The sequence below is a fragment of a genome, unplaced genomic scaffold, assembly GCF_019419815.1.
Source record: "Pyrus x bretschneideri cultivar Hongxiangsu unplaced genomic scaffold, Pyrus_bretschneideri_v1 Contig25, whole genome shotgun sequence".
Taxonomy (NCBI): Eukaryota; Viridiplantae; Streptophyta; class Magnoliopsida; order Rosales; family Rosaceae; genus Pyrus; species Pyrus x bretschneideri.
Genome location: NW_025999557.1, coordinates 3881708 through 3896730, shown reverse-complemented (window position 1 = coordinate 3896730; position 15023 = coordinate 3881708). Strand labels below are relative to the sequence as shown.

The window sequence follows — 15023 nt, the reverse complement described above, 5'->3', positions numbered from 1 at the left end:
ATTTGAGAATCATTTTGGCTGAATGTCTCTTAAAATCCGATTAACTATCCCATAATTTTAAAATCTTTTTAAATACTTCAAAATTCTAATTTGACTCCACCTCTAAACAAATTCCACCAAATTCATGCCAAAATTACAAACCACTCCTGTTAGTAATTTTTCTTGGGCCTGTAGTCAATAAATGGAAGATGGGCCCAACCTGAAGCCCAAAGAAATCATAAAACCATAGAAATCGTTTTCTTCTCTCTTCCCCTAAAGCCTTTCCCAACTCTGAACTTCGTCGTGTTCTTTTTTTCTTCTGCCGGGCGAGCTTTTCTGGGCGAAATCCACAGTTCGTAGGGACGCCGAGTTAACTGTGAGTAATTTCGGGTTTTCCTGTACTTGGTTGAGCTTATTGTTTCTCGTGTAATGGTTGGTTAGTACCTTTATTTTTTCTTGTAATTTCTCGTTAAGCATAGCATGACCACCAGGTGCTTGACGAAATGTCTCAAAGAGTTTTGACAAGTTGGAACTCGTTTGGCAATTGGGTTGTTCGCTTCTTTACTTTTAAATCCAATATTTTTTATGAAAATTGTATTTATCAGGAAAAATTAGATTAACCCACTTGCTGATTAGGAAATGAGGTTGTTTCGTATGCTATGTGATTTGATCATTTGATGTGAGTGTGATCTTAATCTGCCTTTGAAATACCAAAAATTTTGGTTGTAATGTTTGTTGTTGGCTTCTGCAGGAGATATCTGGGTTTAACTCGAAATGGGTTGGAAAGCAGCTGAGAAACTCATTAGGCACTGGAAGATTCTCAGAGGAGATAATGTGAGGGGGAAATCTATATCATTTTCTCTGTCCCTCTTTCTTTATCTATTATTTATTAATTAACAATTTTCTATTCTCATGTGCAGGTGATGATAACAAGAGGCAAAGACAAGGGCGAGACGGGTGTCATCAAGCGAGTCATTCGCTCTCAGAATCGTGTCATCGTGGAAGGCAAAAATCTGGTATTAGTCTAGCCCTATGATATGTAATTTGGTAATACTGTTTTGGTTTATCTGATTTTGTCTTGCAATTCTTTGAGCAACTTTATATACTGTTTCATTCAATATTATAGCATTTTTCTTCGTGAGAAAACTTGTTATGGATCCGTTCTGTTCTGGTCACTCCAATCGGATTGAGATTGTAGATGATCTCTATGATTATCGCAACAAAAATGTTCGACCATGTTTTTGGGGTTATGCACTTTTCTCACGCCTACCATTGAGCAAGTGGAATTGGCCAGTGTAATGTGGTTGGTAGTCTGTGGACAGTATGCTTATTTATTAAAAGTATCTTTGACGGTTGGAAGCTCTTCTAAGGGTCATCTTAGTAGTGAAATTCGCTGTCTTGTGCAATGCCTATGCAATGTGTCCCATTGTGTTGAAAAAATCATTGGGGTCTGAAGGATACCATGCAGACGAGAATAATGTAGTATATGATATTCAAGGCTTTTTTTCTATCCAATTCTTATCGTTTCAATCTAATTTCTTTCAATGCTCAAGGCTTTTGTTTATTCGGTTCCAATGAGTTATCTGGATTTTGGTTGCTGCTGAACAATTACTCTGTCATTGCAGGTAAAGAAACATATCAAGCAAGGCCAAGGTCATGAAGGTGGGATTTTCACTGTCGAAGCGCCTCTCCATGCCTCAAATGTGCAAGTTGTTGATCCGGTGACAGGGTATGGATGCACTCATCTTCGCATTATGTTTTTTTCCTTTGTTTCACTTTCAGTGTGGTGATCAAAATTTTCATCCTGCAGGAGGCCTGTTAAGGTCGGTGTGAGATATCTTGAGGATGGAACAAAAGTTCGAGTATCTAGAGGATTAGGCGCATCGGGATCTATAATCCCTCGTCCTGAGATCTTGAAAATAAGGACTACTCCAAGACCTACTGTTGGTACTTATCTCAAGTCCTGAGATCTATATTCTTTTGTTGCTACTTATATAACAAATATCTCAGTTCGCCATGTTTTCTGCTGATAATCAAAAATAAACTTTGGTTGCAGCTGGCCCCAAGGACACTCCGATGGATGTCGTGTTGGAGAAGACATATGACGCTAAGACGGGGAAGGGAATGCCTGAACTTTGAGATAATTAGTCTCCTACTATCATTCTGAAGCTTGGATGGATGATTGTAGCAGAAAGAAATGAGACCATTTGTGATCAAAACCCGAAAGAAATGGGAGCATATTAGTTCTCGTATGTTTGGTGAAAATGGTTTAAGAATTTCTTGTACTGAATATGTGCCTACATTTTGTTATTTCGTTGGTAACATTGGACAAACGAAACGGCTTGATTGCTATAGGATTTCTCAGGTTTAAGGCCGTTAATTTACTTAAAATCTCAGATGAACTTATTCTTGCATATGGACCATTTCAGATAGCCATACAAATACATGGATCTCTAACAGTGGATACATTTTTTCAAGATAACACAAAACGTTTCTACATATGTTTGGCAAACAATCGGAAAGGTGCTTGGGTCATGCCTAATTGGATAATTGGTCATCGTGGTGTTAGAGTAGTCAAAAGATAGTTTCTGCGGTAAAAAAAATTAAATAAACCATTGTAGTAGAATCTGTTAGAAATTAAACCCGAAAACAAAAAAGCTTGTTATTTATACGTTAACCCATTAGCCATGGCTTCACACTCGCCCAAACTCTTTGCTACCACTGCCAGTTGAGAAGCAGCATATGTAACTTAGAATCAACATGACTGTTGAGAAGCACATCGCAGCTAACGGGCACTCCTGTTAGATCCCACATCGCTCAGGGGAATAGATCCTCTATGCCTTATATGTACATGCCCATCTCCATATAGCACAAGGCTTTTTAGGAGCTCACTGGCTTCGGATTCCATCGGAACTCTGAAGTTAAGCAAGTTCGGACGAGAACATTCCTAAGATGGATGACCCACTAGAAATTTCTCGTTTGAGTTCCCATAAAGAAAACTGTGAGGGCATGGTCAGGACCCAAAGCGAACAATATTATGTTATGACGGAGTCGTGCTCGGGCAGGACCCAAAGCGAACAATATTATGTTATGACGGAGTCGTGCTCGGGATACGGTGAAACCCATATCAGAATATAACAATCCTGATAAACTGACATACTCTGACTCGATTAGCCTTTCAACTAAGAGTGAAAAAAAACCTCCATCATAAAAGTGAAGAAATAACATTAACTTGATGACGAAGTTATAATAAAAAAATATTATGATGTGAATTATTTTGAACCGAAATTCAAATCAATATCTACGTTATAATTCAAAACGAAAATTTGCAAGATACTAGTGAGAAAATGTGACAAGAAAATAAATTTAAAAACGAAAATAAATTGAGGAAGTCAATGGATAAATTTGTTTGTTAGCTAGAACCTTACATGTCCGTACGGGCTCCTGCCATGTGATTCACATGGACATGGCGAGCGCTGCACAAGAAACACAGCAGACGCATCCTTTTGCATGCCGATAAAACTCGCCAGAAAAAAAATCCCCCAACTTTTTCTACTTCCGAAATAATTAAAGTACTACAGGACAAAGCAATCCAAAGCAAATCCAGAACCAAAACCTGACGCTACAAAAGCTTAGAAGGCATATCGAAATATATATACTCCATTGGAGCTCTGGATTGATCCATCAATCGACACGTAACACGGACACTGGACACTCGTCGTCATGCATGGCTTCGATCCTACTTCCTTATCCCATAATCTCTCCATATTTATAGTTTTCTTGCGTTCATCACCTCCATCAGAAAAACTAAGCAAAAATCTGAGATATATTCGTATAGAGTTATGGATTTGAAAGGTAGGGTACTTGTGGTTTGCTTGCTGCTGTCTGCTTTTTTTCTGAGTGCTTTTGTTGCTGTGGCTTTGGAAGATCCGGAGCTGAAGCAGTGTAAGCACCAGTGCAAACACCAGCGAGGGTTTGAGGAGTGGCAGAAGAAACAGTGCGAGAGGAAGTGCGAGGACTACATCAAGCAGAAGAGCGAGCAGGAGGAGCAGCGGGGGAGGTGGGAAGGAGGAGGAGGGGAAGGAGGAAGTTTTTACATACGTGAGAGAGAGGAGTTCGAGGGGCAAGGGCAACAACAAGAAGAAGAAGGAGACGAGAATCCTTACTTCTTCGAAGACCAGCATTTCGAGACGAGGGTTCAAACTGAGGAAGGTAGGGTTCAGGTTCTGCAGAAATTCAACGAAAGGTCTGATCTTCTGCGTGGGATTGAGAATTTTCGAGTCGGGTTTCTTGTCACGGAACCTCATGCATTCGTTGCTCCAACTCATCTTGATGCCGATTGTGTCCTATTTGTTTTCCAAGGCAAGTCACTTGTTTAGTAATTGTCCTAATTATTTTAATTATTGTGTGGCACTGGAATCACGTCTAATCATAATATATAACATGACTATATATATTTATTGATAGTACGTAATATACTGTTATATATTTATTGAAACTATAATCTATGTGGTGCTGATTTCAGTCCTACATAATAAGATGTATTATGTGTACGCTTATTAACTCATTAAGACGTTAATACCACAACCACAAAGTTTTCACTTTTTGGGTCCTAAATAATCCATTTTTTCTCGTTTTATGTGAATAAAGGTCGGCCAACAATCACTGTGGTGAAGGAGGAGAAGAAAGAGAGCCACAATCTTGAACGTGGAGATCTCTTTAGGATTCCGGCAGGCACCCCATTTTATATACTCAACAGAGACGAGAATGAAGGGCTCCATATTGTCGAACTTCTCAAAACAGTCTCTACCCCCGGAGAATACGAGGCGTTTCACTCGGCCGGCGGCCAAGACCCCGAATCCTTTTTCAAAGCATTCAGCCCCGAAGTTCTCCAAGCCGCTTTTAAGGTAACATATTTCAATTCCATTCTGTTGAATATTTGTGCGTTTTTACTAATATGGCGGGTTAAATATGTTTGTGCTTCTAATTAAACAGACGGATAGGAATAAGTTGGATAGACTATTTGGGCAGCAGAGGCGAGGCAGCATCATAAGGGCCTCCAAAGAACAAGTACAGAGAATGAGCCAGCAGCATGGTCATGGCGGCAGTGAAGGCATTTGGCCGCTGCCTTTCCATGGCGGTGAATCATCTTCAAAAGATTCATTCAATCTTTTTAAGAAGCATGCTTCCCAAGAAAACAAGTTTGGCCGTCTCTTTGAAGCTGATTTCAAAGACTTCAAGCAGCTTCAGGAGTTTGACCTCCTCGTCTCCTTTGCTAACATCACCAGGGTAAGAACATATGAAAAAAATGCTGGTTCGAGCTGCAAATCATGTTTTCACAAACCATTGTTGGACACATGCATAAATTCATCCTTTCATGTTTTTGATGACTTCTTTACATAAGTTTATAAATCATCGATCCTTTCACGTTTTTAGTGATTGACTTTTCTTATTAAGTGTGGACTTGCTTCTTTCATATAAGCTTGTAAACTCATCTTTTCGTGTCTAATGACTTAATTTTGCGTATGCGTGTCAAAATGTGATTTCGCAAAAGTATCTACTTAGATATGTTGCAGACAGTGATTTCACTGAACTCTTGAATTCAGAAGAGCGACATGTTCGTATTTCTTTTTAAATTTTACCAATCCAATTCACACAAATCCTACGTAGCTTAAAAATGAGTAACCAATGAATTCTCCGTTTTTGTTGTGATACAGGGTGCTATGGAAGTCCATTTTTCAACTCAAGGGCTACAAAGATATCAGTTGTGCTAGATGGTGAAGGCCACTTTGAGATGGCATGCCCGCATGTTGGCAAACAACGCCAGCACAGTGGAAGGTCACAACAGAGACAAAAGAGCAGCCCAACTTACCAAAAGATGAGCGGAGACTTGAGGCGCGGAGCGGTGTTTGTTGCCCCCGCCGGCCATCCTGTCACAATCATTGCCTCAAGGAACAATAACCTCCAACTCCTCTGCTTCGAAGTCAATGCTCGAGACAACATTAGGTTTCCACTGGTAGGGAAGAACAATGTGGTGAGCCAGTTCGATAGGCAAGCCAAGGAGCTGTCGTTTAACGTGCCAGCGAGCGAGGTGGAGAGTATTTTCAACAACCAGAAAGATGAGTTGTTTTTCGAAGGACCAAATGAGCAGCCTCAGCACGGCTGGGTTTATGCATGAAAGTTCTGAGGTTTTGTGAGAAGCCCTAAGGAGGAGGATGTTGGAGTTTTGGGGTACCGATATATATAGTATAACGCGGTGAACTAATGTAAATGTTGGGTTGTAACCTTGAATAAGAGATCAGGACTTCTGTGGTACCTATATGTATATTATAACGCTGTCAACTAATGTAAATGTTGGCTTGTAACCTTAAGTAAGAGGTCAGGACTTGTATGCCAACTAAATGTTGTAAATTTCGGGTTGTGATCTTAAATAAGAGCAAGGGATGAGAGTATGTTTTGTTTTCATTTGTTTTGCGTTCTATTAATTTAGTGTAGAATATTGCACAACAAAATTAGAAGATCCGTTCATCGATAGCTCAATTATTAAGTAGTGAAGGATACACTTGACTTTATTCTCGTTGCATCCTAACGATAGTGCTGGCAGCAGCTACTATTTTTTCGCAGTTTTTCAGTTAAGCGAACTGAGAACTTGGCCAGTGATACCATTGTGTGCTTAGCGTACATCTCTATTATTGAGAGCAGGAAGCGTTAATGGGCCTAAACAATTAACTTTAAAATTTAAAAAAAAAAAAAAGGTGCGGATTCGTTTAATCCCCTTTTCTGCTTGTAATTCACCGTTATATTCTCATTACAAACAAATCAATATCTTGTGGCATTGCAAGAATATATATATATATATATAGAGAGGGAGAGGGGGTAATGTTAGGGAGACTAAATGTGATAACTAAATGTTATGGAAATTGATAATTGAATTATTACTTAAGTGTTGATTAATGTGCTTAATTATAATTGGCAACACATCATTTAGTTTGCAAATTTAATCTACAAATTTAATCTCCTTACATAAAAGAATAGTTGTTAGAGGCAGCTAGCTAGCCATGAATTCGTATTGTCTTCTCCGTCAAACAGGACTCTTCAAGAATAGTCACAAGAAACTACACTTCCTTCAACTACTCCTCCAAGTCCCCCTCACGATTCCTCAAGAACTGGATGGGTTTCTCCAAAAACTTGCTAACAATCTCACTACTCTAAATCCACCGCTAGCATGCTTTCCTCGTCCGATACTTCTGAACCGTTACGTATGATTCTTCAACTTCTCGTCTCCAATTCTACGACTCTCTCCGCAGATGCCTCCAACCTCTGGATTAGCAGAAACTTCTTTCTCCAGCAGTTTATCAACATACTTTCTAGTCCTTGTTCGCTCAAGCTTCGAGAGAATGTGAGCGTCCAACTGGAATAAAGTTTGGTAATCACTAACAAATTCACGTTGAGTAGATTTTTGAAACTTGACTCTTTGGAATAGGCTTTGCGGTTGATGCATGGCTTCCCTGGTCCCTTACCAGGATGGGCCCAGGCACTCCCTGGTCCCTTACCTCCTCCGCCAGTGAGCATGAGTAGGAGTTCATACTTAAAATTGCTCTTTGCCGATAACAAAACTCTATGTTTACGATATGAACAGTTTATATTATAAATCATTATATCTCACCTCTGCAAAAAGTCAATATAACTAAGGTTGGTTATTCATCGAATTGTATAAAAACAGATAAACGGAATTGGTAAAAGCATTACGAATTGTCGACGTATCTACTACAATAAATTGTCCAAACGACCTTGCTTGTATTTATTTATATTTTTTTTTTCAAAGATGACCTTTATTAAGTGAATTATAATATGAACAGTTCTAATCATAAACACAAAGCTTCATAATTCAAACGCGGAGAGTTTTGAGTATGAGTTCTTATTTATCTTTGAGTAGACATGCATTATTCATATTTTAATAGCTTATTGAAATAGTCATTGGGTCATGCTATAATATAATTTGATTGCAATTTCTTCTTAATAAATGATTTCTGCACACTCATACCAAAATGTCCTTTCCTTTTCTGCCCCTTCCCTGAACCTATCCAATTAAAAGAAAATTCATATTTTCACATTTTACAACTTTGGACCCGCCTTCTTCCCTCGCTCACTTCGACACCTCCTCTCTCTCTCCCTCTGTGATATTCAAAATTTCATTTTCTTCTTCTGCCAGGCTCTTTGCATCCAACTCCGGCGACATGCCGACGCCAAAGTAACAGTAACCATGCCCACCTTTCTAGTACTTGAACTTATTCTTGCATGTCCAATGCGACGTGCTTCTCCTTTCAACCTCAGTCGATCACCACCTGCTTGATAAAATGCCTCAGGGAAGTTGGCCGCTTCAATGTCTTTGGTTACTTGCTTCTCTGGGTAGAATTTCTGGTGATTTTCGGGTAGTGAGTTGATTGGTAATTTTTCTTTGACTGGATAAGATGTTTTGTATGAAGAAATTCAGCTATCGGACAACTTCAGTTTGCCCATCTGTTCTTTATCTTCTACTTGCTAATGCTAGTTGTATTGTAGCTCGGATATCGGAATCTCATCTTCGAGCTTATTCGAGTGCCAGGTCAGTTTGTGGGTTTCTCGGCTCTTCTTCTTTGGCCAAGTCAAAAGTCCGAGATGATAAACTTACACCTAAAGGAAGCTTCTTTTCTACTATGGCGGGAACAATCTTGGTCCAGGCTCGAGACCCGGCTAAGTTAACTTTGGAGATACAGAATGCAATTGATGAGCACAGACTAAGTGATGCTTGGAAGTTGCATGAGCGGCATATGCAGATGGAAGGGTTTCCTAGGAAATCCGTTATGAATGAGCTCGTAACGAGTTTCGTGGAAAGCTTTGATGTTCAGTGGCTGGAGAAGGCGTACGGGCTGGTAGAACATGCTATTGAGAAAAGTAAACTGAATTTGTTAGAGAAGGAAACGCTGATTTATCTGTCTTTTGGGCTTGCCAAAGCCGGATTACCTAATCCTGCGTCGACTGTTTTGAGAAAGATGGTAGAGATGGAACAGTTTCCCCCTGTTGCTGCCTGGTCTGCAATCTTGGCTTACATGTCTCGAACAGCTCAAGGGGCTTACCTTGCTGCAGAGTTGATTCTCGAGATAGGTTACCTATTCCAAGATAACAGGATCGATCCGCGTAAGAAGTGTAATGCACCTTTGATTGCTATGAAGCCTAATACTACTGCTTTCAATGTCGCTTTGGCTGGCTGTCTCATATTTGGGACAACTAGGAAAGCCGAGCAGATCCTTGACATGATGCCTCGAGTTGGTGTCAAAATGGACGCTAACTTGTTGATATTAATGGCACAAGTATATGAGAGAAATGGACGAAGAGATGAGCTTACGAAACTTCAACGATACATAGATGAAGCCCACAACCTTACCGATATCCAGTATCGGCAATTCTACAACTGCTTGTTGACTTGCCATTTGAAATTCGGGGATCTAGATTCTGCATCCAACATGGTCTTGGAAATGCTAAGGAAGGCAAAAGCAGCACGAAGTTCTCTTGCAGTAGCAACACTGGTATTTGATGCTGCTGGAAAGGGCAACAAGTCTCTTGGACCGGGATCTCTGTCCGGTAAAAGTTCAAGCTATGTAGAATCAAATGGTTATGAAGATAATGGTTTAAGTAGCCCGTTAGTATCTTATGATGAGTTTTCTAGGGACAGAAATTTCTTGAGACTTGAGACTGATGCAAAGGAAGTACTTGGTGCAGTGTTAGCTAAGTTGCAGAGCCAAATCAAATTGGTAACAACTGACCGCGGTATCCTCCAGCCAACTGAAAAAATTTTCGTGAAATTAGTCAAGGCGTTTCTGGAAGCAGACAAGACCAAGGATTTGGCAGAGTTTCTTATAAAGGCCGACAAAGAAGATTCCCCAGCATCCAATGACGATTCAGCCTTGGTTCATGTAATTAATTCGTGCATATCACTTGGATGGTTAGACAAGGCGCATGACCTTCTCGATGAGATGTTTTTGGCTGGTGTAAGAACCGGTTCAGCTGTATACTCCTCTCTTTTAAAAGCATATTGTCAAGCAAAGCAAGCGGGAAATGCAGCATCACTTTTAAGAGATGCCCGTAAAGCCGGGATCCAGCTAGACTCAAGCTCTTATGAGGCATTGATCCAATCGAGGGTTATTCAAAATGATACACAGGGAGCCCTCCATTTGTACAGAGAGATGAAGGAGGCTAAGATACCAAAAGCTGGCCATCAGGAGTTCGAGAGGCTAGTACATGAATGTGCAGGGGACGGTGAACCTAAGTTGATGGTAAAGCTCTTGCAGGAAATCAAGGAAGGGCAGAAATCCGATGCCGGGGTTCACGACTGGAACAACGTAATCCATTTCTTCTGCAAGAAGAGACTCATGCAAGACGCTGAGAAGGCGCTGACGAAGATGAGAAGCCTCGGGTACACCCCAAATGCACAAACATTCCATTCTATGGTAACTGGTTATGCTGCTGTAGGAGGAAAGTATACAGAAGTGACCGAGTTGTGGGGTGAGATGAAGTCCATTGCTGCTGCCACCTCAATGAAATTCGACCAGGAGCTCCTGGATTCGGTTCTTTACACCTTCGTGAGGGGCGGATTTTTCAGCCGAGCAAATGAAGTTGTGGAGATGATGGAGAAAGGGAAGATGTTTGTCGACAAATACAAGTACCGGACGCTTTTCTTGAAGTACCATAGAACAAGTTACAAAGGCAAGGCTCCAAAATTCCAGACAGAATCCCAACATAAAAAGAGGGAGGCTGCATTGGCGTTTAAGAATTGGGTTGGAGTTTGTTGAAGAGAATGCCTTTATTTGCTTCATACATGCCTCAATTTTAGCCTAATCAAGTTAATAAAGTATGATTTGCTTGCTTATGTCAATTAGTTCACTCAACGGTCCAGCACTAATATATTCTCTAACTTAACTACCTCTGAGATTTTATCACAAAATGTCCTAGTATAATTAGGTATGAAACCACTCAATATAATATTTTGTGACGGGTTTTTATTTTTCAATAGATTTTATTAATTTATATATTATAGTATAAGTGAATCACATGTTGATTTGTCACGAACCTAAGGTATTGTAATAATCTGTGGCAGATCCAGGAAAAAATATTAGGGGGGTCAATAAGAATAACGTCCAACGCATAATTTTTTTAAAATAGAAATAGCATGTATATCATCATTTCATCAAATCTTGGTAGGTCTGAAGTCATTTGGAAATGCATATTGCACACCTATTAATGCCTCATTTGTGTGGGTAACTAACACATTCCAAGGCTACTCCCATATGAATGCTTAACAAAGAAACACACTTATCTTGAACACACTAACAATGTTTGATATCATTATATCCTATTAATATGTTTGTCCAAGAATGATGATGCTTTGTTATTCTCTGAGATCACCATTTCATTTACTTTGCATTTTTGGATAGTTTTTTACTTGGTTCTTTTTTTTCTGCCTACAATTGTAATCACAATCAACAAACAAGTCAGAGGTAAATAATATTAGGACTAGACTGTAAAGGGGCAATACCTCTCTAACGCATTTTATCAAGCAGTTGAAGGGCATATATGAAGGGCAACTCCAACTTTCAAAGGGGCAGCATCCAAGTCATCCATGGAGATTTACAGGAGTTTGGAGGGTCAGTTGACCCCGCTTACCCCTAAGTCAATCCGCCCCTGGTAATAATACTAGATTGGTTTAATATAATATAAGTGAATTAGTAATATCACGTGACGATGTGACAGTACGCTGAAACTTCTCAATATTAACCATGTAGTTCACTCAAACTATAACACATGAACTAGTAGCACTATGTGAACTTATCAAAAGCAAGAATTTGAGAAAACCAATTGCCAAAATTATCCATATCGTGTAAAGAAATTGCCAAAATTATTCACCCCAAATTAGACTATTGAGTGAAGAATCTTTGTAGATCTTGCTTTTACAACTAAACCAATACCGTTTCACATTTTTATTCAACCATCCTTCTAATATAAAAGCTTTCATCAATAAAACACTAATCTCCATTAGAACATAATAAAAAAAATGCGAACAAATATATAATGAGTCTTCATATTCAACAAGTCTCTTAGAGTTTATTGACTTTCAAACGTAAGGATTAATCAGGCAGTGGCAGTGGCAGTGACCAAGATTTTTAGAATAGTACTTATGTGATATTCCTTTTGTTATTGAAAATTATTGTTGTAGTAAGAAGTTCATAGTGTAATTGTTTGATCTCTATTGGATGCTGAGAAAAGCAAGAAATTTTTTGAGTTGTGAACTATAATTTTTCTCCTTCTCCTTCTCTTTTACTATTTTCGTTGTGTGATTGCACAATTTCTGTTTGGCAGCTGAGAAAATCCAAGGAACTAAGTAAAAAGGGAAAATGTTTGTGTTGTTGTGATGTATGATTCTTCTTCTTCTTCTTCTTCTTCATTATTTTTGCATCTGTTCTGCCGTTTGAATTCCCCTGTTTTCCTTCTCAATCATGACTACGATTCTCCGTCTACAATATATGTGAATTATACATTACTGCAAAGTTGTTTATATGCCTGTGGCAGCAAACTTATTGAAATTTGATGTGTTCCGAATTTAATTTCGCGGCGTGATGCAAAACCATGTACAGCATGACATACAATGTGAATGCTGAAGAAACTAGCTAGGCGCTACACAGGCGGTGGATGGAAGTCATGTTTTTGAGATTGGCATTGCACTTTTCACTTAGCAATGGTTGGTCTTGTACATTTAGATTGTCACATTCAACTTATCGTTAAATTTATTATTTCGGTGTTTTGTTTTTGTGGTTATGGTGGAACTGAAACATCTTATGTAAGACTTCGGAATGCAAGCTGGAACGGAATTTCCGTTTCCTCCATGGGTATTCCGAATCCAAATCCGTAAATTTCCGAATCTGAACATTTTATAAAAAGATTGGATGGTAATTGTATTTATTTTCTTCAATTTACTAAGTTGGATAAGGGATCCATATTGCCTAGTACTCTTGTAGCCACCATCCTCCCATCAGGTTTAATTTCTTGTAGAGATTTATGGCCCACTGAAGTTACTCATTGGGCTACTATGTTCTAGAGCCCAATTATTGTGGACTTTCAAGTTCGAGTTAATAAGCTCTAGAGACCAATCGAACAATGTGAGGTAATAAGTTCTGGAGCCCAATTATGGATTACGAAAGCGTTTCTATAACACTCATCATGAGATTCCCTTAAGGACGAGGCTCAATAAGTATGTATGAGGATGCATGAAATGAAGTGGTGTACTCGATGTTTAGGTTCGGTTTACGTGAAGTAAATTTGGTTGTCACAAGGAATATATATCCATGTTTTTGTGACACAATGACACTTATAACGAAAATCTTTGAAGGGCAAGACATAAAAGAAAAGTATAAGTATCACGACTAGTAAACTCAAATGTCTAGGTTCAAGTTTACACGCAAGTTTGGTTATCACTAAGTCTATTGACAGATCCACGTTGGGACTCGGAGGCTGGAAAAAACACAAGGCATGTCCTTTAGGGGCCCTTCAAATGTTGATACGAGACCTTGTGTGTCCATTAAGTGTTTGATGAAATGTATGATCAGCATGACTAATCGGCATCACTTGGCAATTGGTAGAGATCTCGACAGAACACAATGCACAACATGCCTTGGCAAAGGACAACCAAAACATTAAATGTTTGATGAAATGTACCGTTAAAAACTTGAAAACAAAATTGTGCTTCCATTTTCATTTATAAAATAAAAAAATAAAAAAAAACTTCGATTTTTTACACTATTCAATCGCAAAATGATTAGCCACAAAAGTGATTAATTAAACTCGTACCTAAAATCCCAAATCACTTGCAGAATTATCAGAGACAATTAAAGCGATGAGTGATGAGTGACGTCTTTCAAATACGAGGTGGAAAATTTTCGAAACACGAGAAGGGTCTGCCAAGACTGCCATGGCTGACTGAAGAAGCTACAGCCTCGATACTTCTGAAGAAAGAGGGTGTGCACGTGGAAGTTAATATATAGAAGATGCCAATTAATTAGTCTTCAAATATGACACTAACGATGATATCACCATCACAAATATTGTAGACAGTGAGTAATTAATCTCTGCCTCTGATGACTAGTGTTGACCGTTGGATCATCGCAAGCCATCGTGTGCGTCTGACGCACTGAGTCGTCCTCAGCAGCCAGCAGCACTGACGCCTTGTACAACAAGCAATGGACAATGACTTTAATTTCCCCCCAAAACCCTAATTAAAAAAAGTTCTTAAGTAACCATGACATCAGTCAAAACGTTGCAGTTTTGTACTTTCTCCGATCATATCATCCTATCTATATCTAGCTTTAGATTTTATTAGCTTTCAGAAGTTATCTCCTGAGACATTGCCACTTCCATGTTTAAGACCAAATCATTCTGTCAATATTTCCAGACAATGAGTAAATGCAGATTAGAGTTTAGGGTTTAGTGCGTCACACACACTTCATTATTCCGAATCGATCCTCTCATTGTGTTTTGGCACTTTGCTGTCTGGATTCTGGAAATTGTTCACAGTATTCATCGGTTTTAGGGTTTCTAGGGTTTTGGGGTTTCTAGGGTTCTTAGGGTTTTTGAAAAGTGGGAAAAGTGGAATTTTTGTTTGTGTGCATTGTAATTATAAATCAATAGTTTGATGATGGCGTGGGATGAGTAGGGTTTTGAGGCCATAACTTTGACTGGGTGGGACTTTGAGAAAAAAACACATGCTGAGAACATGCCCTCGTGCCATCTTCAAGCGTGCGGCAAATATTGTCAGAATTTCTTGGAAAAATTCCACGTTTAGAAAATGTTTCATCTAGAAGAGGAGAACACTTGCGTTAGAATTGGAGACCACTTAAGGTGAAAGAAGAACCGGTTATAATATTTATATGGTGAAATATATGATGTAACATTAGTGAGGATCAAAGGAGGACTTTCCTCGCTTCTGGAAAGTAGGATAGTATTGTCGTTTAACAAAT

At 39.1% G+C, this 15023-nt stretch overlaps 3 protein-coding genes across 3 annotated transcripts; all 3 read left to right on the top strand.

The window, feature by feature from the left end:
• Nucleotides 1-212: 212 nt before the first annotated feature.
• Nucleotides 213-2393, top strand: LOC103957213 (50S ribosomal protein L24). Its single transcript, XM_018649860.2, has 6 exons — nt 213-355; nt 731-813; nt 900-995; nt 1605-1708; nt 1790-1926; nt 2036-2393. Exons 2-6 carry the CDS (start codon nt 754-756, stop codon nt 2116-2118), a joined length of 480 nt encoding a protein of 159 aa, XP_018505376.2. The 5' UTR covers nt 213-355; nt 731-753; the 3' UTR covers nt 2119-2393.
• Nucleotides 2394-3535: 1142 nt separating this feature from the next.
• On the top strand, nt 3536-6444 carry LOC103957279 (vicilin Jug r 6.0101-like). Its single transcript, XM_048586957.1, has 4 exons — nt 3536-4341; nt 4630-4886; nt 4975-5293; nt 5697-6444. Exons 1-4 carry the CDS (start codon nt 3822-3824, stop codon nt 6155-6157), a joined length of 1557 nt encoding a protein of 518 aa, XP_048442914.1. The 5' UTR covers nt 3536-3821; the 3' UTR covers nt 6158-6444.
• Nucleotides 6445-8137: 1693 nt separating this feature from the next.
• Nucleotides 8138-10885, top strand: LOC103957211 (pentatricopeptide repeat-containing protein At1g03100, mitochondrial). Its single transcript, XM_009369331.3, has one exon. It carries the CDS (start codon nt 8451-8453, stop codon nt 10806-10808), a length of 2358 nt encoding a protein of 785 aa, XP_009367606.2. The 5' UTR covers nt 8138-8450; the 3' UTR covers nt 10809-10885.
• The last annotated feature ends 4138 nt before the right edge of the window (nt 10886-15023 follow it).

What these genes read in the sequence shown, in the direction of transcription:
- LOC103957213 (XM_018649860.2), top strand. Translation starts at nt 754, where the DNA reads ATGGGTTGGAAAGCAGCTGAGAAACTCATTAGGCACTGGAAGATTCTC. An exon ending in GTTGTTGATCCGGTGACAGG is followed by an intron (nt 1,709 to 1,789) that starts GTATGGATGCAC and finishes TTCATCCTGCAG; the next exon opens with GAGGCCTGTTAAGGTCGGTG. An exon ending in TACTCCAAGACCTACTGTTG is followed by an intron (nt 1,927 to 2,035) that starts GTACTTATCTCA and finishes CTTTGGTTGCAG; the next exon opens with CTGGCCCCAAGGACACTCCG.
- LOC103957211 (XM_009369331.3), top strand. Translation starts at nt 8,451, where the DNA reads ATGTTTTGTATGAAGAAATTCAGCTATCGGACAACTTCAGTTTGCCCA.
- LOC103957279 (XM_048586957.1), top strand. Translation starts at nt 3,822, where the DNA reads ATGGATTTGAAAGGTAGGGTACTTGTGGTTTGCTTGCTGCTGTCTGCT. An exon ending in TGTCCTATTTGTTTTCCAAG is followed by an intron (nt 4,342 to 4,629) that starts GCAAGTCACTTG and finishes ATGTGAATAAAG; the next exon opens with GTCGGCCAACAATCACTGTG. An exon ending in TTCTCCAAGCCGCTTTTAAG is followed by an intron (nt 4,887 to 4,974) that starts GTAACATATTTC and finishes CTAATTAAACAG; the next exon opens with ACGGATAGGAATAAGTTGGA.